The sequence below is a fragment of the Perca flavescens genome, chromosome 8 (genome assembly GCF_004354835.1).
Source record: "Perca flavescens isolate YP-PL-M2 chromosome 8, PFLA_1.0, whole genome shotgun sequence".
Taxonomy (NCBI): Eukaryota; Metazoa; Chordata; class Actinopteri; order Perciformes; family Percidae; genus Perca; species Perca flavescens.
Genome location: NC_041338.1, coordinates 16,545,891 through 16,566,568, shown reverse-complemented (window position 1 = coordinate 16,566,568; position 20,678 = coordinate 16,545,891). Strand labels below are relative to the sequence as shown.

At 40.5% G+C, this 20,678-nt stretch overlaps 1 protein-coding gene across 1 annotated transcript in view; it reads right to left on the bottom strand.

The window, feature by feature from the left end:
• ptdss2 (phosphatidylserine synthase 2) overlaps window positions 1–20,456 on the bottom strand; it is a 32,791-nt gene extending 12,335 nt beyond the window's left edge. Inside the window, exons 1-8 of the mRNA XM_028585002.1 lie at window positions 20,224–20,456; window positions 19,242–19,590; window positions 14,182–14,283; window positions 8,439–8,521; window positions 5,998–6,065; window positions 4,090–4,224; window positions 2,885–2,935; window positions 985–1,098 (exon numbers count right to left, since the gene is read on the bottom strand). Coding sequence (XP_028440803.1) covers window positions 985–1,098; window positions 2,885–2,935; window positions 4,090–4,224; window positions 5,998–6,065; window positions 8,439–8,521; window positions 14,182–14,283; window positions 19,242–19,468 — 780 coding nt within the window. The 5' untranslated portion in view covers window positions 19,469–19,590; window positions 20,224–20,456. The remainder of the gene's footprint in view (window positions 1–984; window positions 1,099–2,884; window positions 2,936–4,089; window positions 4,225–5,997; window positions 6,066–8,438; window positions 8,522–14,181; window positions 14,284–19,241; window positions 19,591–20,223) is intronic.
• Window positions 20,457–20,678: the final 222 nt, after the last annotated feature.

Genomic DNA, 20,678 nt, shown 5'->3' with positions numbered 1-20,678 from the left:
AATCAAAGCACCAGCAGGCAGGCCCTTAGCTGGAACCCTCAAGGCACAATAAAGATCGGACGGCCCAGGAACACCTGGCGAAGGGACCTCGAGACAGACATCAAGCAGAGCAAGATGACATGGAAACGGCTGGAAAGACGGCTGTGCTCCATGAAAAAGGAGCGATGGGCATAATGAATGAGCAGGCATCAGATACCAGGATATCAAAAAATCACAATGCTTGCTCAACTCTTTATGTAGGACACTGCTCCACATCTTACTTTTACCAGTCACTGTACTGCAGAGCAACAGCTCAGAAGTACAGTGAGCTTTGAAAACTTAAAAATTCAGCCCATGGTGAGGAGTTTACCAATCTGTCCTGCTGAATAGCTGGTGAAAAAACAGAGGAGGAAGGTCTGCTCCTCAGATCTCTGCAGTGTAAATGGAGACAGCTAGCTAGACTGTCTGTCCAATCTGAGTTTTCTGTTGCACAACTAAAACAACCTTTAAATGTACACATTCCACCAAAACATGTTCCTTCCCGAGGCTATTGTGCAGAAGCACCGTTGCTACATCCGGTGCTTAGCATCGCCCAAGACAATTGTGATTGGTTTAAAGAAATGCCAATAAACCAGAGGATGTTTTTCTCTCCATCCCGGGAGCAGCGCTGTGGAGGAAGGTCTGGCCATGCGAGACTACCTGCACCCCAATCCTCTGATGTCTGCAACTGGTCAACACAATATCATGCGACTATGTTTTTTGTTTACTTTTACAATTATTTTGTATAACTCTGTTCAAAACTGCAAGCCATGACTGTTCTCACGGTGACTCACAAGAATTTCCATCTAATGTCAACACATTTGAACACACCTGAACACCTGAAGTCAAACACTGACTATACTGGTGTTAGTTCACTGCAGCATATTCATATTTAACACCATTCTGAGGGCACACCTGTTGATTCTTAGGTAAGCAAAGGTGAGGAGCAGGAATATGTGTACGTACATGGTCCCACCAGCACTCTGAGAAGTTAGGTAACTGGTGCTCCAGGCTGTATTCCAGGAACTCAAACATGACACTGATGATCATACACATCCACCAATCCCGAATCATCAGAGTCTGAGGGGGGGAAAAAGAGAGCAAAAGGGGATGATGAGTAGGAGGAGGTGAATGGTGTGGAGTGGGAGGAGGTCAGCAAGATACCATAGAAATAAACTTAACATTTAGAGAGTCTGACAACAGTTATTGTCAGACTCTCTTTTAGGCTGGAGGGGATGGTTACTGGCTAACAGGCATCAGACTGTGGTCTGGAATTTCTGAATAACTGTAGTTTTTTTTTGTGGTCTTGTGTGTCTTTTTTGAGTTTTATACATTTGAATGCCTTTTATATGTGTGTGTGATATGTACGTTATGGTTTTATTAGTTGATAATGGTTCTGTAACATAATGTATTTTTATATAATGTTTTTGGCTGTTGTGTTTACTTTATTGGGCAATAAAGACAGATTTTTATTAACAAAGAAAGTGTTTCTGAACATCAATGACATTCAAAACAGTGATAAATGAAACAGATATACAACACACCATGCAGTGTGTTTAAAAATATGTATTGCAAACAAACCTAAGTAGTACACAGATAAGAACATCTGCACCACCAAAGTGAACATAAAAGAACTATAAAATATATACATGCATATTACACTTGTCAAAACCCATGCAATAGACATACACACACTTGCAGACGGCATCTTGGAAGTTTGTGATCAATACTGTATGGTGACATAACCGTAACCAAGTAGTGTCCCATTTCATAGGGGTATGTTTTCACCCCTAGCCCTTGCCACTTGGTTCAAGGGACAAGGGCTAGGGATAAGACAAAGGGTTAGGGTTAAGGGGAGGATTGGGATTCAGCCTTAGACTCTCTTAAGCTACGTTCAGACCAAAAAAAGCAATCTAGTGATTTGCCGCCCGGTGTGCGGCAGTGAGCATCACTGAAACGGCCCACGCGTGTGACGTCCTGTAGTGTTATTTAACCCCCCAACGTAGCAAGTAGACTTTAGATTACTGTTTTCCTTCAGAGCGTTTATAGATCTCTACGTTACCGACCGCACTTGAAGGCAGCTTCATTTGCCTTCAGTTTTGTTGTCATTACTTAGAATTCCTCATGGAAGCGACAGAAACTATGCACTATAGCTTTAAAAGGAACACGCACAACTTATTGGGAATTTAGCTTATTCACCGTAACCCCCAGAGTTAGATAAGTCCATACGTACCCTTCTCATCTCTGTGCGTGCTGTAACGCTGTCTGACGGCTCCACCGGTAGCTTAGCCTAGCACAGAAGATGCAGGTGAATGGTTCCAGTAATCCTACTGCTCCGAATTGTGACAAAAGTGACAAAATAACACCAACATGTTCCTATTTACATGTTGTGATTTGTAGAGTCACAGCGTGTACAAAAAACAACGTAACATGAGACACAGCCGTCTTCTAACTGTAAACAAACCAGGAACTATATTCTCAGACTTGCTTGCTGCAAAGCAAATCATTCCGCCCAAGTACTATATTTTTCTGCCGGAGAATATTGTTCCCGGTTTGTTTACAGTTAGAAGACGGCTGTGTCTCATGTTACGTTGTTTCTTGTACACGCTGTGACTCTACAAATCACAACATGTAAATAGGAACATGTTGGCGTTATTTTGTCACTTATTCGGAGCGGTAGGATTACTGGAACCAGTCACCTGCATGTTCTTTGATGGCCTGCTGCCGCTGGAACCGTCAGACAGCCTTACAGCACGTTCAGAGATGAGAAGGGTATGTATGGACTTGTCTAACTCTGGGGGTTACGGTGAATAAGCTAAATTCCCAATAAGTCGGCGTGTTCCTTTAAGTCTACTTCCATACATACCTTGATATACCATCCGAGGAAGTGAGCTGGAACAAAGCCATCCATCTTGTCCTAAAGAGACAAACAAATGTGTAAATTTAACAAGATTCAGATTCAAGTCAGTCCTAACACAAAATATAACAGGCATGTTTATTTTCTGACATTTTATAGACCAAACGATGAATTGATAAAATAACAGATTAATCATGAATGAATATAATACTTAGTTGCAGCCCTACTCTTAACTACAATTACCTGTAGTATATATTCTCATTAAGTACCACATTTATTCATATTGGTACCAACCACAAATGAGCACAGGGAGAACTGGGTCACTGAACAGGACTGAAAACTTGGCTGGGCATCTTAAAGCACAGAAATAAAATACATCCCAAACCAGTTTTCCACTGTGTTTTCTTTTTAAACAGCATAGTTTAACCACATATCATTGTATTAATTTCTTTCGGTCTAGTTATTAAGCACATTTTAGTTTTAGTTTTTTTTAATCTTCTTTTAGTCCAAAATAGTCTACAATTCCAAATCTATTTTATTTTTTCTGAATATGTGGTCATAATTTGACATTTTAAAAAGGTTATTCATATAAGTTGGCTGTAATTTAGTGAAGGATGTGGTGAGTTTGACCCACTCTCATAGACTGAAATCAGGCCAACAGTAGAGATGGGGTCTGGGTCATCGTGGCGGCAGCAGCAGACTGCCTCCCCAGGGGGGGAAGATGGCCTGGTTCTACTGACGGTTTTAACCTGCACCAGACACAAGTCTCTGGAGCCAGTCAGCACACAGCCACACTAACTATGAGTCTGTGCGTGTGTGGCAGGGAGGGAGAACTAGTGTCAAACAGAGAATGAGTGTGTGAATGGATGAGGGAAAGAAACAGACTCCTTTAGGCTGCCACACTATTTGAGATCTGGGTCATTTCCTTAACAATAATAATTGAGGGCAAACCGTACCACAATATAAATAACAGGACCAATTCAGAAATTTCACTTCTTGGAAGGTGGCTTGTTACTTGCCAGGGAGTTTTCAGCTTCCAATATGAGAATGAATGGTACGGCATATTCACAATATGTTTCTAACTGGAATAACATAGCTTTTGCCCCCAATGAAACACATTCACTACTAAATGAGTCATACAACCGTTCATAACTTAAAAAAAAAAAAAAAAAAAAAAAAAGGTGCATGGGTGGAATCAAATAAAATAGTCTTACCCAGATGTTGTGGAAGGGGTCGGTGGTGTTGCCTGGATCGTAAATGAGGCAGTTTCCTCCATAGTCCCGCTCAGGGAGCGGTACCCCAAGCTTGGGGTCAATGTACTTCATGAACTGTCGTCCATCATGCACCGTCTGGATAACAGGGTGAGAAAAAGTATTAAAAAATATCAGCGCTTATTCTCCCCGAAAAGGAGCTTTTATGGAGACACAGAGCCATATTGAGACTGTAAGGTGCAATGCAACTTTAGAAAATGGACATATTCAGAATATGGAAATAAATAAACTGGTGTAATTATACATAAATCATATTTTCAATAGCTCAAAACAAACCATGATAACAATTTCCACCACAAAAAAAGCTAAAATAATTTTATAATAATAAATAAGTTTTCATTGCATAGCATATACAGTATTTGCACAAAATGTCAAAAGAAATATTTATTAAATAACAAACTTCAATCTTTTTTTTCATATTGAACTTGTGAAACTGGGAACTCTCCACGTCATGTTCTTTTGAAAGTTTTTTTATTTGCTTCTATGAATTTGCATCTTCGTGGCACATTACAGTTTTTAAATGGGGGATTTTAACCAAGCTCTAATTTAAAATTCCCTTGCATGAGTAAAGAAAGTAAATGGCTTAAGTGTTTTTCTTTTCAAACTTTCTTTTAACAGTGCCGGGTTGTGGGTCTCCAAAAGAATCTATCTCAACTTTTAGCCACAGGACGCTGCATTTTTTTCCAGCTCCCCCCTGCTTCCCCAACTTTCGCCGCCTGTCTTTAACAAGATACAGTTTGCCAGCTGTAAAGTATTTCTATTTTTTAAGGGTCTGGCTCAGTGACATTTTAATTAAACAGGGAGCGTGCAAAAAGGCTTCCATGGTTCCAGATGTGGGAGGATCAAAGCAGAGAAAGTAGCAGAGATTGGAGCAGACCTCTGGACAAAATCCTACATTTTGGCCGGTGTTAAGTCCTGGTTTTATGATGCCTGTATGCACTCTTCTACATCCCTTTTCAGGATGTAGCTACTTTGCTTTGGTTTGTGGACAAAAATCCTTGATTTAAACCAAAAGGTCAAAATTGACTGTTTTGTCACAGGAGTTCTGCTGCCTCGTTCTGGGGGACAAGCATGTGGTGTAAGTGACATACTTTATGTGTGCATCGGATTGTTATATGGTTTTCCCTACAGCAATGAATGTTTTAATGGGAGTGTTTCAGCACATCAATGCATCAATATTATTAGCAGCACACTAGTCTGGATCAACAGGAAGTACATTTCCAGGATAAATGACTGACATCGTGCTGGATGGCCCTCTGCTTCTGCTCTCTATGGGTTGCCTTTCACATACTCTGTTCGCTTTGAAAAAACAACTACAGACTTCAAGCTAGCAAGCTTCACGCTGAAAATGGCAAGTTTTGAAGAAAATTTGGATCGTGCAATAAGACAGGCCTGCTTGGTTCTTTCGGTGGAATGACTATAAAGGTTTACAAGGAATACATTTACGGCATTAACTATCTAACTGGGATGTTTTGGGACTGATTGGCTGGGATTTGATATGGACAAAATACACACAGTGTTATACTGGTAAGAGCAAATTACGTTTAACCATGTATCTAGCCGATTTAAATCACGTTACTGTATTGTGTGAACTGTTAACTTCAGTTTATATTGTATGTGGTGATTTCTTTTGTGGGGGATGCAAACATTCCACTAAAACAAGTTCCTTCCCAAGACTATTTTGCAGAGCCGCCGTGGCTGCATCCGGTGAGGATTGTGGTTGGTTTAAAGAAATGCAATCAACTCAGAGCTTTTTTTCCCTCCTATCCTAGAATGTATCTGTGGTGTAGCCAGACCTTACTCCACAGCGCTGGCAATGGTCTGGCAATGCGAGACTAGCAGCACACCAACCTGGAACAGGATGAAGATGAGGAACAGCTCGTAGACGACAGTGACACAAAGCCAGAACCTCCAGTAAGCTACACAGAGAGAGAGAGAGAGAGAGAGAGAGAGAGAGAGAGAGAGAGAGAGAGAGAGAGAGAGAGAGAGAGAGAGAGAGAGAGAGAGAGAGATTGGATGGTGATAGTTGTAGCAACAAGTTACACCGGACATCAATGTGTCACTTCTAAGAAATAAAAATAAAACATGTTGGATGACATCTGGGAATGAATATGACTTCAGTTTGAGGGTATCTGTTGTTTAAGGGGGTAAAGATTATATGTTATATAGGCTGAATAGAATCTGAATGATGGTTTATTTTGTGTGGAGTAACATTATGTCTGTCTCGGTCACAAAGACCTTGGTGACAATCCTATTTAATATTGTAGAATTTCCCTGAATCATGTAATTAGTAGTTAGTACTCAATACATTAATTATAGTGTGTGTTTTCACATCACCAAGAGTACAGTCAAATTCAGTAACAACTTAGTACTACAGTCAATGGGGTTTTTATGAAAAGCGTAACCACACTTGCAACCGCTTTATCGGCACTCACTGTCACTTAAACAAAACTGCAGAGACAAAGTAGTTTGCTCTGTCTGCACATCTGCGTGAAAGAGGACAGAGAAGCTCGCTCTGAAATTTGGCACCGTTTGATTTAACGTGAATTGGCCCTCAGTAGTACCAACGTAATTTGGTCGGTACACAAAAAAGTACAGAGCACGGTACCCAACCCTAACAGTCACAGGGATTGCAAAAGATAGTCTGGCTTAATTTGTAGTTCAGCTTAATCAGTAGATTTTTTTTTTTATTAAATAGACACTTGGTAAGTTGTGGTAAGAGCTTGAAGCTATCCTAGAAGTACCTTGTGATAAACAATCCACAAATGGATTAAATGTAATGGTCACTGCTATAGTAATTTCTTGTGAATCTATGTGTATAAGCTCAGTTGGCTGTGACACTCCCAGCCAGACCTGGTTGTGAATCTAAAAGTCCCTCTGGGTCTTTTCCCAGGCTATATACCTGTCAACAGAACTGCAACAAATGAACTGGCTCAACAGGTCAGGCAATATAACGCAGTCAGTTAATAAATACAGAAAAAAAAAAAACCTTGTCTTTCAATCCACAAAAGCAAAGGGCAAGAAGGCACAAGTAATGCAACAGCAGCCCAAATTCTTGTGTCTCCATCTGACCTCCACCCCATCTGGAGTTAGTAGGAAACATGTTGTGTAAGAGATGAGATGCGTCTTTTGCATGACTGACCTGGTTAAAAACTTAAATAGCAAACTACTTTTATGAACTGCACCTTTTAAATAGAAGTATCACTTTACAGGGTGTAGCAGATTTTTATACTATAATTACTGCCTCGCAGTTGTATGCATCTCAAGAATTCACTGTGGCCTTGGTATAATGCCGTGCAATGCCTACTATCATTTTATCTATTAATTTAAACTTTTTTACTTATCAAGGAAAACTTATACCTCGAAGGGTTCGGTTAATCCATTCCATAAAGTGTGGCAACTAGAGCTGGGCAATTTGTTTCCCTAAAAAAATCTGTGATTTTTTAATAAAAAAATCGATTTACGATTCGATTTCCCCCCCCCCTCCCTTCCATTTTAAAAACAAAAGAACTGCAAACTGTAAATATATTTTAAAATATATATTTTATTGTATTTAATTAAAGTGCATCAACATAAACAAAATTGCAAAGGCAAACCCTTTCTCTAAGTGAAAAGTCACTGTGCAGTGTGCAACAAAGATTGTTAAACATCCAAATTATTTATACTGTATTTGGATTAAAAAAAATCAAAAAAATCGATTTTTTGAAAATATGAATCGATTTGACCTACCAACTAGATTTTTAAATCAAATCGATTTTTTTCCCAGCCCTAGTGGCAACCATTCCTGGACTATTTTAACAATGTCTATACTTTACACAATGTCACTTGATGCTTATCTGTGCCTATTCTAATACGGATATCTACCACTGCCTTTATTTTAATTAAATTTGTATCCATAGCACCATTATTGATACAAGCACGGCATTTTATGCCTCTGTATATTTATATATTTACATGGTGGTATTTTGTCTGTCTGCGCTCGCCAGTCTCCGGGGGGAGGGAAGGGTGGATGTTGTGGGATGATTGTTTGGGTTTGAGTTTCTTGTTTGTTCTGACGATACCAGTAAAAATAATTGAATAATAATCAAGGAAAACTAATTTGACATATTGTGGATATTGTTCAGAGTAGAATAAAACAACTCTGCAAAAGCTCAACATACTCAAATTCTTTAAAAATTGAACCTGCATTGCTCAAGATGTGTGCTGAAAAAGACATCATAGCTTTGACTGAGATACATGGAATGAAGAACATTAAACTGGGAAAAATCCAGTTTGGACTGTTCCATTCTTACCTGGATGTGGTCTGGTGAAGGGTCCATCTTTGGCTTGTGTCACTCCAAAACAGAGGAACACCAGAATGCTTGCCACAATCCCCCTACAGGACCACAAATAAAAAAGCAGAACAATGCAATTTATGGTTGTGTTTTACTGTACTAATATTAACAAAAACGAATCTGGCAGGTGATTTTGGAGTGTTGCACTCTCAAAAGCAGCCGCCATTACTGCAGTGGCAAAGTGGAACTCAACATAAACGCTGACAGTGAAGGCAGAGATGTTTGATCTAAGGCAGAGATGTTTGCACTTAAAGTGAAATATATGCAGGTTTACAAGAGGTGTCAATGGCGGCTTGTCAACTTCCCCCTCCAACACAGATCCGTGTATATAATTATACAAATAATAAGCCATTTTTTCTGTGTCAGTGGCGGTCTTAACATAGGTACAAAGAGCAGGAAGGGGAAAGTAATGGGGCAGAATTTTATTTGGTGACCTATTTTAGCAGCTGACTATTGACAATTACTCCCCATTATAATTCCGGCTGTGTTTGCTAAGAGATGAGGCCAATCTGAACTTGCTGCTGTCAGGTTGTGTTGCCTTTAACTGCTGCGGTGTTAAGATCTGAAAACCAGGAGACCAGGCGAAGACACGGCTGTTTGTGTGGTGTGTGTACTCCTTGGATCAGACTATAAAAAGCTGTGCGGCAGAGTGGCACTTAAACGGCCCATTAGTGTGATGTCCTGTAATGTTATTTAACCCCCCCTATGTTGCACAAGTAGACTTTATATTTTACAACTATTGTTTTCCATCAGATCGTTTATAGATTTCCGGCTGCACATAAAAGGCAAAAAAAAGAAAAGAGATGGGAGGGACTGTGCTTTGTTGTTACACAAACTCCTGGGCAGTTAAGTGCTTGTGTTTTTAACATCATAGTTTTTATTTTTTATTTTTGTGGCAGTGATAGATGGTGTTTACTGTTTACTTTATGGGACTCTCACACCGCCTTAAAACTGACTGCCAAGTCTGATCACCGGTTACATGACTGGCCACCGCAGGGTGACATTGGGTTGTGTGTCTCCAAAAGTTGAATCTGTCTCAACTTTTCTCCACGGGTCGCTGCGGGTTTTTTTTATGGCTCCCCCCAGCGTCCACTACTTTCACAGCCTAAACACACTACCCTCATTCAAAATAAATGGGAAGACCTGCATTTTTGCGGGAACGTCTGACGACCGACGCAGTGAGTGTGAACACAGGCTTATCCCTACGGGCTAGACTGGGCTGACTGCAGCAAATCCTGTTAAGAACTATCCCATAATCCCTTACAAACACCAACATACACACAACCTACAATCACTTCATGTATGCAGCTTGCTTGTGCTTGGCCTGCCATGAACTTTTTCATTTAAACTCCAACACACAGCTACTATTGCTTAACCCTTGTATTATGTTAAAAAAAAATTACATTGATGATGTTACGGGTCAAAATGACCCGTACAGTGTAAATACACTCAAAACAAACTTTCATTTCCTCATCACAAACATTTTTCCCCCCAAAACTGTTTTTACCAATTATTTAGTGAAAATATTTCCGGTATACACTTGCATATTCCATGCATAGCTAGATTTGGCATCCTAGGATGCCCATATTTTGATGCCATACTTGACAGGCTTGTTGGGCATGTACTGTCAGAGACAGGGCCCCCTGAATGGAACAAGGTGTTCATCTACAGTGACATGGGGACCAGGATTGTACAAGACAGGTAAAATGTTAACCCATTTATCTCATACATCTCTGATCTCAGCTAGTTTGTCTCTTTCACGTCGACCAGCTCTGGTGTTGTGGAACACCCAAGCTTTTGTATGAATTGACTCCAAAGACATTGTTGCTAGAAATATTGGCCTTCCACTCTCGTCATTCCACAGACTGGCAGTTGCTTCTCCCTTTGACTTGTACACTCCAGCTAATACTATTCAATTTAATTCAATTCAATTTTATTTATAGTATCAAATCATAACAAGAGTTATCTCGAGACACTTTACAGATAGAGTAGGTCTAGACCCCACACTATAAATTCCAAAACCCCAACAATTACACTAATTCCCTCAAGAGCAAGCATTATCAGTGGCTGTTGCAACAGTGGCGAGGAAAAACTCCCTTTTAGGAAGAAACCTCGGCAGACCCAGACTCTTGGTAGGTGGTGTCTGACGGGGCCGGTTGGGGGTGTGATGAACAGTGGCAAATAATAGTCACATTAGAGATAATGGAACAGTGACTTCGAGGTAGTCATGGAAGTTCATGTCATAGCAGGGCACATCATGTCATACTGAGTAGTGCAGTCTGCAATACCGAATCATCACATACATGGACATGTTCATGTCCAGTATGATCCTCTCTATTGGTTGGGATATGAAGAGATGAAATGGTGATTGAATATCATCAACTAGTGGGGCTTGGAGTCATTTTGATGACAGTCTGTCTTGGCGTCAGTGTGGTGATGTTGACCATTTTATGTTACCATCTTTAGCTGTCCATGTTGAGGATGACTGCTGCCCATTGTTTTCAGCTAATGTATACTACACCAGACTAGTCCCCTGAATCCTCTTCATCATAGGAAAATTCACAATCCGGATCGTCAATAGCATTGTTCTCGGTCTCTGAAAGATCCTCTGACTCTGAAACCTCTTCCTCTACATCGCTATTACCATCAAAAATCTGTGCTAAAACTTCTTCAGTTGAAAACCTTTTGGAGCTCATTTTGTAGTGTGCGTGTCAAAGAGATGACATTACAACAGAGAAGAGGACAAGCACGAGAAAGCTCCTCCTCCTCCTTCTCACACACACACACACACACACACACACACACACACACACACACACACACACACACACACACACACACACACACACACACACACACACACACACACACACACGTACTGTGAAGGAGGGGGGATGTTAATGTTTTAAAGGCTTTGTGTTGACATGGTCCTGTTTGTTTGTTTGTTTCATTCATTCAGTCTACCTATTAGAAGGGTGAAAGAGGTAATTTGTGGATCTGTGGCGACAACACTCAGTGCACGTTCCACCGACACAGAGTGATTGATATTTGTGTTGTTTACACTGTTTTCATGCTGTCTCAACGCACATATATGATTTGGGTCTTTGTTGCCAGATTGGCCTGTATTCGCCCCTTTGGGAAAATGTTTCTCTAATTTTGCAGGTAAAAAAGTTTTGGTGGTTTTGCAACATTTGGGCAATTAAACACCGACAAAAAGTTGAGTTCAGTCAGCTCAACTTGACGCTCAATGACCGACAAATCTAAATGTCATTTCAGTTTATTACAACTAAGTTGAAACTGTTGTTCCTATTCCAATTATTATCCTATCATAATTCTGTGAGAAAAGACTTGTAAACCTTTGATGTAACATTATCAAAAATACCTTTATTTATTCAAAGATATGACTCCTATTATTTATCAGTATAATTAAAATAAATGTATAATAGATAAAGATTCGGCAACTTTTTTGATGATTGAACAGGTTTTTTTCTTTAGTCCAATCTGGCAACAATGTTTATGTTGTTTTTTTTCTCAGTTCAGTCAATTCAAAAGGTGAACATATTTAATTAAATTACAATCTGTATACATGATATTTCAGCAAGGGACTGTACAAAAATTATCAGGGGTGATGGGGGTGTGACATAACGTCAGCTCCCTACCCCACCCTAATAATTTTTATACAGTCCCTAACTCATTAGTCTGTATACAATCATTATCTCTAGTTAAAAGTGGGATGCATTTTGAATAAAAAGCCTCGCTTTGAGTTGCCTGAACTGTAGGAAATTACTGATTTTGATGCAATAAGGGAGATTGCTGCCTTGGTGTGGATTTGCGGTATTTCCCTTCCTTCCTCGGCTCACACACGCACTGTAATATACACTATATTATGCGTATGCTATCATTAGTTCCCACACTGGCTTGGAGGACATAAATAGTATTCCTTGGCTCTGATGTGGTTGTTAATTTGGAACATGGATTACTGCCATACATGAATGTGATCTATATGTTATTACAAGACATGTTGGCTGCACTGTGCACAGCTTTAGGAGAATATTAGAGTGGAGTGCATGTGGTTAAGTTCATGACACAAAATGAGGAAATGTCATACAATTTCATGAAGAAAAAGATAGGTTAACCAGTATTTTGGTCAACACAAAAACGCAAATGGGTCAAATTGACCCTTAACATAATACGAGGGTTAAGAGCAAATTAATCTTTAAAAATCGCAGTTCATTATCATAAGGAACCTTTTTTTCCAGACTTTCAGTTCACATGAGCCAATAAACAAAGCTGCTTTTTTCTGTATCAAGCAAGCATCCAAACTCTTATCAGAGCCAAGTCGTGAGTTGTTAGAACAGAGAGAAGCTTAGACGACTGTCATAAGACTAGCGTGAATCAGACGTTAACTCCTGACCAACATGAGGAAGACAAGTCAGCCCACGTAAGCAAATCTAGGTCAGTTAAAAAAAATGGGACCACTTCAGATTTGATATTAGGTGCCCAGTATAACATGTCAAAACTAACTAAGAACAAACGGATGTAATTTTATGGTGCCATAGAGTGATGTTAGAACACTATAACATTCGGGCACATTTCTGATCAAAATCTATTCATTTCAATGTAATACTGCAATCAGTGGATTTGCGCGTGCTTGTACATTCCACAAATTTCTTCGCATTAGAGTTCAACTTCGGTGAACTTTGACAAACTACTGGACCTTACAGGTTGAAGGAACAGGAAGAACCAGTAGGTTCAAAATAAAAATGAAAACCATCTAATTCTATCTAAATCTAAAAGCAACACCAGTAGAGCTTTCCTCTCAAATAAACATTTTGCCACAAACAAAACTAGCCATAACCAACACAAGCAACTGCATGACTCACAAGTTTGTGGACTTTTGTCAAGCCTGTGAAAAACAAATAAGGTGGTTATTCATTTGCGGTTTTCAGGGAAACAGCCTAGTCAGCTTTCAGTACCATAAACTTCAGTATGCCACTTTTTGGTATGACTGGGAACTAATAAGGGAAACAGGATCACACCTCAGTCATTTTTGCTTTTATCCAAGTCTCTATGATTCAGTGCATGTAATGCACTCTGTTGCATATTGTCTCTGTGTTGAAAGAGTGAGGCATAAAACTCGCTCACTAAATCTTAATCTAATCAAATGGTTACCGGACATTCATGCTATTCCTTTTCATGGTCATCAGGGTTTGATTTTTCTGTGAAAAGCAGTGACTTCCACAGAGGGCCAGCTGGGTTCAAGGTGAAAGCTGCTGAAGAAGGAAGTGATTAAATTTGAACCGATGAATTCTGCATCTCATCCATGTTGCTGTGGCGGTTTGTCTTCATGCCAAATGGTGTTTAAGGTGCAATCAAAATGGTGGTGCTCACTGGCTGGTTTTGTTATGTGACCTATTCATCGGGCGTTGAATGAATGTGACATGACCCACAAAAGATTGAAATTAGAAATCCAGGATGGCTCAACATTAAGGGCAAAAATTTGAATAAACCTCAAATATTTTAGTGATGCTGATTACTAATCAAACAAGTTTTCCCTCATGATAAACTGCTGCCAAAATTATTTCAAACTTCAGTCCAATCAACAAGCCTCAGTGGATTACGTGGATTTTCTCAGCCTGCTGGTTCCTGCAGGGTTTTGGCTTTAAGCTCACTGAGGAAGTGACGAGTACAGCCTACTGACCTCTTAGTGTTGTAGGCCGTGTCCTGGGGGGTTTCTTCCAACAGCGTGACGTAGACCAGAGCACAGGTCAGAATGAACAGCACGGTCACAGTATGGGCTCGCCTGCAGAGAAAGAGGGACAGTAGGGACAGAGAGAGGGTTATTAATAACATTTGTAAAGGAGGAAAATTCAATAAAAGCCACTGGAGGAGAGAAAAGAATATCTGAGGTCACCAAAGGAGAATGTTTAGCAATATTAATGCACTAATTTGAGCTGGGAAAACATCGGTGATTGCTAAACAAAGTGTCTCAACAAAGCCTTTAGACATCCTGTGCATGTGACAGAAAAAGCTTTGGCTCTAATAATCAAAAGTAAATATAATGAAGGGAGTGGAGAGGAGATAAAACAGATGAGTTGCCACAGATATCTGTTGAGAAACTGGGTTACTTGAGCTGAAAATAGTTACAAAAATGGGGTGTAACTAACCACACAAAACATACACAATGAGGTATGGATTGTATGACTTAAATGGACGAATAGAAGTCAAAAATAGCTTTCGGGGAGAGTGAAAACCTCAGCAGGGAGTAGCTGGCCTGTTAAATTTATAATAAGTACACTTTTGGTAGACACTTTGAACTTCAGTTTGAAGGCCACGATGCTGGCCGTAGGCTCATATCGCCCATATCACCAGACAGCAGGGAACAAACCTTGGCCTTTGTCGTACGACAGTTACACACCATAGTGGTTCAGATACATCCATGCTATCCATGGGGTTTATCTCAACTCAAGGGGCAAAGTTTTATTTGTCCACTTACTGATAGAAGTCACAGGAAATGCAGCATGCAAAGGATAACCCCAGGAATTCTCAATTAGAAAGAGGGAAAATAATTACTTCTTTTTTTAATGATCTTTGGCAAGCTGACAAGGACATAAAGGCAAGATAATTTATAGAAATAGTGTATGGTGGGAGCAATGGCAGAGTCAGTTTAGGGTTTAATATACTCGGGATGATTATTATTATATGGCTTATTTACGTCAGCAGTGTAGAAGTGAATTACACTCTGAAAGTGTAGGGGGGGGGCAAAGTGGGACCAATACATGTTATGAGCTAGACATTTTACAGTTGCAAATTAAATAGGTTAGTGCTCTCTTGTGGACAAACTGCAATGAACAATAGCCTCTAAATTACCTAAAACATATCTCTCTGTCCTGCAATTTCTTGTTACTTGTCAATCAACATATACAGATATATCTGTGATAAGCTAAAATCAGACGACAATATCAGTGATGCTGCGATATTGGTCAGGCTCTGGTTAAGACACTAAATCAGAGCTAAAAAGGATTGTGCATATTGGACTTGCATTCGTCAGGTGGCCAGAAACACAGCAACATTTAGAGGCTCAGCAGCTGACCATGAACATTCAGACAACATTTGTTTCCTAACGAGCAAGCCTGAACAACTTTTAAACATGATTGTATGTGGTGGCTGTATATTTCGCAGCTTGTTTGGATGTTGTTTCCCCCCTCACAGTGGCCAAAAAAACTAGGAATACAGCTTTTTATGATAAACACAGCACGTGTAGTTTATTCCTATCAACTCATCACACTAGCAATGCATAAACATGAAACCATGTCCCTGAGCATGCTCAGTGACATTTGACTGACACAGCTCTCCAGAGATTGACACTGCAGTAAGTAAATGGTAACCTGGTTCAACAGTATGGCTCTTTTATGTGTTTTTAATACAATGCAATAAAGGTCAATGGCACAGAGGCATTAGCTGGATAAGACTGTAGCTACACGAGCAATGGTCACTTCAGGGGACTTGGTAATAAAAAGATAACACAACACTAGTCTTATTATTTAAGGGTAGCAACTTAATATTGCAATATAACAATGTTTTTTTGTTTTTTTTTTAAACCTGCTTATTTTGTATTGAGATCAATGCGGTCACCTGTCAACCTAAAGAATGTCACCCCCTCTGCCAGCCCTTTGGCTCAGAGTCTGTCATGGAGACGGCACGCCAGGTTCCATTAGCATTTTCTCCCTGTTCCATCTCCTTATCCAAGGGATTGGCAGGAGATACAGGGCTCCTCTCTTGCCTAACAACCACACAACACCACCGGGAAGAAAAGACACAGCGGAAATATCAGCCTGGTGCAACTGAGAGGCAGGCTAAGATTAGAGCAAAATGTACCACCAAGATTGAGGTTGAACATATAGATAAAACAAGCTACGGGTTTAAGACAGTCCAATGGCCAATAAGAGCATTCAGAAATAGCCTAAGGTTGTCCGGCAGGGTTGAAAAATGCTGGACAAATACAGTTTGTGACTTTACTAAGCTAAATGTGACTTGTATTTAATAGGACATGATCAATTGTCACTTTCATGTTTTTGCAGCCTGTTTTCGATGATCTCAATTAATTATAAATCACAGAGTCACTGGCCTTGTGGCATTCTGGTATGAGCTCAATTTTCTTTCAAGTGGTGTTACTACCCTACTTTAAGAGTTCTCCTCCTAAAATACTTTTAAAAACAAAACCTTTTTAAGACACTGTCAGTAGTCAGTATGCACAAAGCCTTCTCAGAAGCCTCCTGGAACGGAAATGTGTGGGCAGCAATGCTATTTAAGGAAACATCAAAAGTGGTGTGCCAGTACAAAATTTTGTTTCATCAGGCTGACTTCCAGTCTGGCTACCACCAGACCAAGCTCAATCTTTTAAGATTCAACATTAGTCGGGGGAGTCTGCTCTGTATTTTCTCTGCACAAGAGGCGTGATCAACGGGCATAGTTCAAATTACTCTTACAGCCAATAGCGCGCCAGGTGGATAAGCCAGTTTGTGATTGGTCCCTGCAAAATTGTAACGGAAGCAGGATAGATAAACATACAGGTTTCCAGCCTGAGCTGCAGGGCGAAATCAAATCACCGGCAGATCGGGCTGGGTTTACCCAGTCTAGCTGACTTCTATATAAGGGTCTGTCCAAGCTATTCCTTTTTTTCTAAAAAAAATAAATAAATAAAAACCTTCCCTCAATTTAAGGTGCAGTAGGTAAGACTTATAAAACTAACTTTTGTCATTTTTGCTGAAACTGACCCTATGTTTGAAAACTACATGAAGGAGGTCCTTTCCAGCTCCTCTGGCACCACCTCAGCCTGTCCATGGCTCCCTGTTCAGATGCACCAATCATGGCCTGGTCTAACTGCGTGTCAATCACTGCTCATGCACACGCATTCATTCTCCCTTTAGCAGAAAGGGGGAGGGAGGGACTGAGAAGTTGTCGATGTTCAAGTTCTTTGGCTAAGTCCTGGATCTTCACAATCCTACCTGCAGCACCTTTACATCTGTGCTAATAAGGCAGGTTGCATGCCACATGGTTACTCTCCTTAACAACCAGAGGAAGCTGCCACCATCAACAAACAGCTAGTCTAACCGTGAGTCACAATGTTCAGTATTTGTTCCAACAGGTTTATAGAAGTGTTGATTCAACTGTAGTTTGTATTGTGTTGAATTATATGGCTTAAACGAAGCCAGATTCTAGTATTTAGTCTACCCTAATTGATATAAATGGGGTGGCCGGCCATACATTAGAAACTCCTGTACATACTGCGCGATGCTGGCCTACTTTAAAAGGAACACGCCGACTTATTGGGAATTTATCTTATTCACCGTAACCCCCAGAGTAAGACAAGTCGATACATACCCTTCTCATCTCCGTGCGTGCTGTAACGCTGTCTGACGGTTCCAGCATTAGCTTAGCCCAGCAGAGATCCTGCAGGTAACTGGTTCCAACTAGCCTACTGCTCCCAATTGTGACAAAAGTAACAAAATAACACCAACATGTTCCTATTTACATGTTGTGATTTGTACCGTAAACAAACCGGGAACTATATTCTCAGGTGGAAGAATATAGTACTTGATATGCTCGCAGCAAGCCTGTCTGAGAATATAGTTCCCGGTTTGTTTACAGTTAGAAGATGGCTGTGTCTCATGTTACGTTGTTTTTTGTACACGCTGTGACTCTATAAATCACAACAATGTAAATAGGAACACGTTGGCGTTATTTTGTCACTTATTCGGAGCAGTAGGATTACTGGAACCATTCACCTGCATATTCTTTGATGAGCTGATGCCGCTGGAGCCGTCAGACAGCCTTACAGCACGCACGGAGATGAGAAGGGTATGTATGGACTTGTCTAACTCTGGGGGTTACGGTGAATAAGCTAAATTCCCAATAAGTTGGTGTGTTCCTTTAATACCTTTAATAGACAAAAGTCTCTTAGCATCTTAGTTCCTGTTAATGCCTCCATTATTAGACTAACAGGAAACCTGGATTTCAGTAATGAGAAATTCTCATTAGGGTTTATCTCTGGAAGGACCAGTCTCTTGTGTTGCCAACAGTACTAGATAGCTTAGCAGATTCTTACTGTCCCTTGCTTTACACACACAAAGCAGAGATGAGACACATACACTTACTCAGGCTTAAATATTCCTGGATCAACAGGTTAAAGGGGCATGGTTGTTATGAATTAAAGCATCCTGCACATGTCAACACCCTCTGTCTGGGTGTGTGCATTAGTGTCAGTGAGTACATACAGAACTCACCCCTCCAGTTTACCGCATGAACAGAATATCTGTCTCGACTTCAAATCGGTCGTGGATCTCTTTCTGCCGAAGGTGCAGACTGGGATATTGGCTTGTCAACAACAAGCTCTGCACTTGGATGTGCAGCGTACAGCCGGTCAAAACACCTTGTGGACCTTGATGATTCCTTTCTATCATTTTGCATTTGAATAATTTCACCAAAAAGACATTTCAGCTTGATCTCAGACTAACTATTTAAGTCACTGTATATTAAATTTGGAACAAGGTCACAGTATTTGTTGTGATTGAGGTCACTTGGGCCTTTCAGTTCACCTTGAAAGCTATCACAAACCTTGTCCTGATGTCCTTTTTCTGAAGGTAATGGGAATTTGAAGGATTTTCTTGTAGTCACTGACGAAAACACTACAACTAGCTCCGATGCTGCAGCGTTCAAAATTTGACATTTGTATTGCTGACATTGCCAGAAAGTACTCACCAGAAAAAGGTGTTGGTCCCGTCGTCATATACTTCACACTCCGTGTTTCTCCGATGCATGCTCTCCTTGGAAGTCTGCTTCGTCACATTAGCTTTGATATGTGTGCTTTGATCCGGACAGTCCGGCTCGACTGAACCGTTGTTGACCTGCTCGGCGGCGGATGTGGCGCACTTGCCGGTAACGTTGATCGCGGCCACGCCGCTTTTCTTCGACTCGGGCTTGGTCATGGCTTTACCAACCCCACTGACCTTGTTGCTTTAAACTGATGCTGTGCGGTTTGGCTTATCCCTGGGCTCTGCTCCCTTGTACTGTCATCCGCGTCAGCCCCACCCAAATGACTGTCAGCATCCTGGGGTGGTCGGAGGAAATGAACGTTATTAAGACAATAACGTAATGTACTCGGGAGGAGAGAATAACCTGAAAATCACGTCTTGCAGTTGTTTTAGCACGCCGCCAAGCACGTCACAGTACAGCATAGATATATACACACGTGTTTATATCTATGACAGTACAGTATGCATATCATGAGATGTGTAACGTTACTTAGCTAGCCTTTGAGACTGCTTCTCTGACACCACCTAATGTTACTTAACGCATTTCTACAAAAACGAGCGGGGCAAGACTGTCATGCCAGCAATGGCGTCCCCTTTCTGACGTAGCTAACAGTTAACGTTATGTAACAATATTTAATTAATGGCTTTTAGGTGCTAAATCACAGTAGTTAACTGCAGTGCCATGAGTGCACAGCCTTGATGTCAGACAGCTTGGCTAACATTAGCTATCGTTATATGTAGCAAGCTATTTTTTGACTATTTGACCTTGGTAACAATGCTAAATTAACGTTAACGGACAAGCTTGTTAACAATTAAATAACCGGCGTAAAACTACCATTACTCGCTACAGTGTTTTACCATTTAGCTATCGCTAGCTCGCTTGCTAGCTAGCTGCGTTAGAAATTGTCTTAATTTTAAATAAATCTTACCAGTTGGATTTGTGGGATTACTGACTGAAATCCGGATAGGTTCTGGAGCTGCTAACGCTACATCAGTACAAACGTTTGAAATCCGTGTTAGTAGAAAGAAAAACAATTTAGAGGTAATCTGTGTTACACTTCGCCTGGAGAGTGGAGACTGCTTCTACAGCAACAGACAATCCGCTCTAGACCATACACAGTGCAGGCTACACTCCAGACACACATCACATGGGCATGGAGTGTATTTGGTGTCAAGGTAACAGCAGCGACCATACCGTATTCGGTATATTCTCTTCATAATAAAAGATGTCCCTATAGTGTGACATGAAAATAGTTTTATTTTTAAATCAATATTTTTAAATCGGAACTCTAACTCCTGCTACTTTCCTGCACTTTGTTACATTGGCCTGACCCATTATATATACAACAATGGCCTGACCTATGTGGCGGGTTTAGCAGAGGAT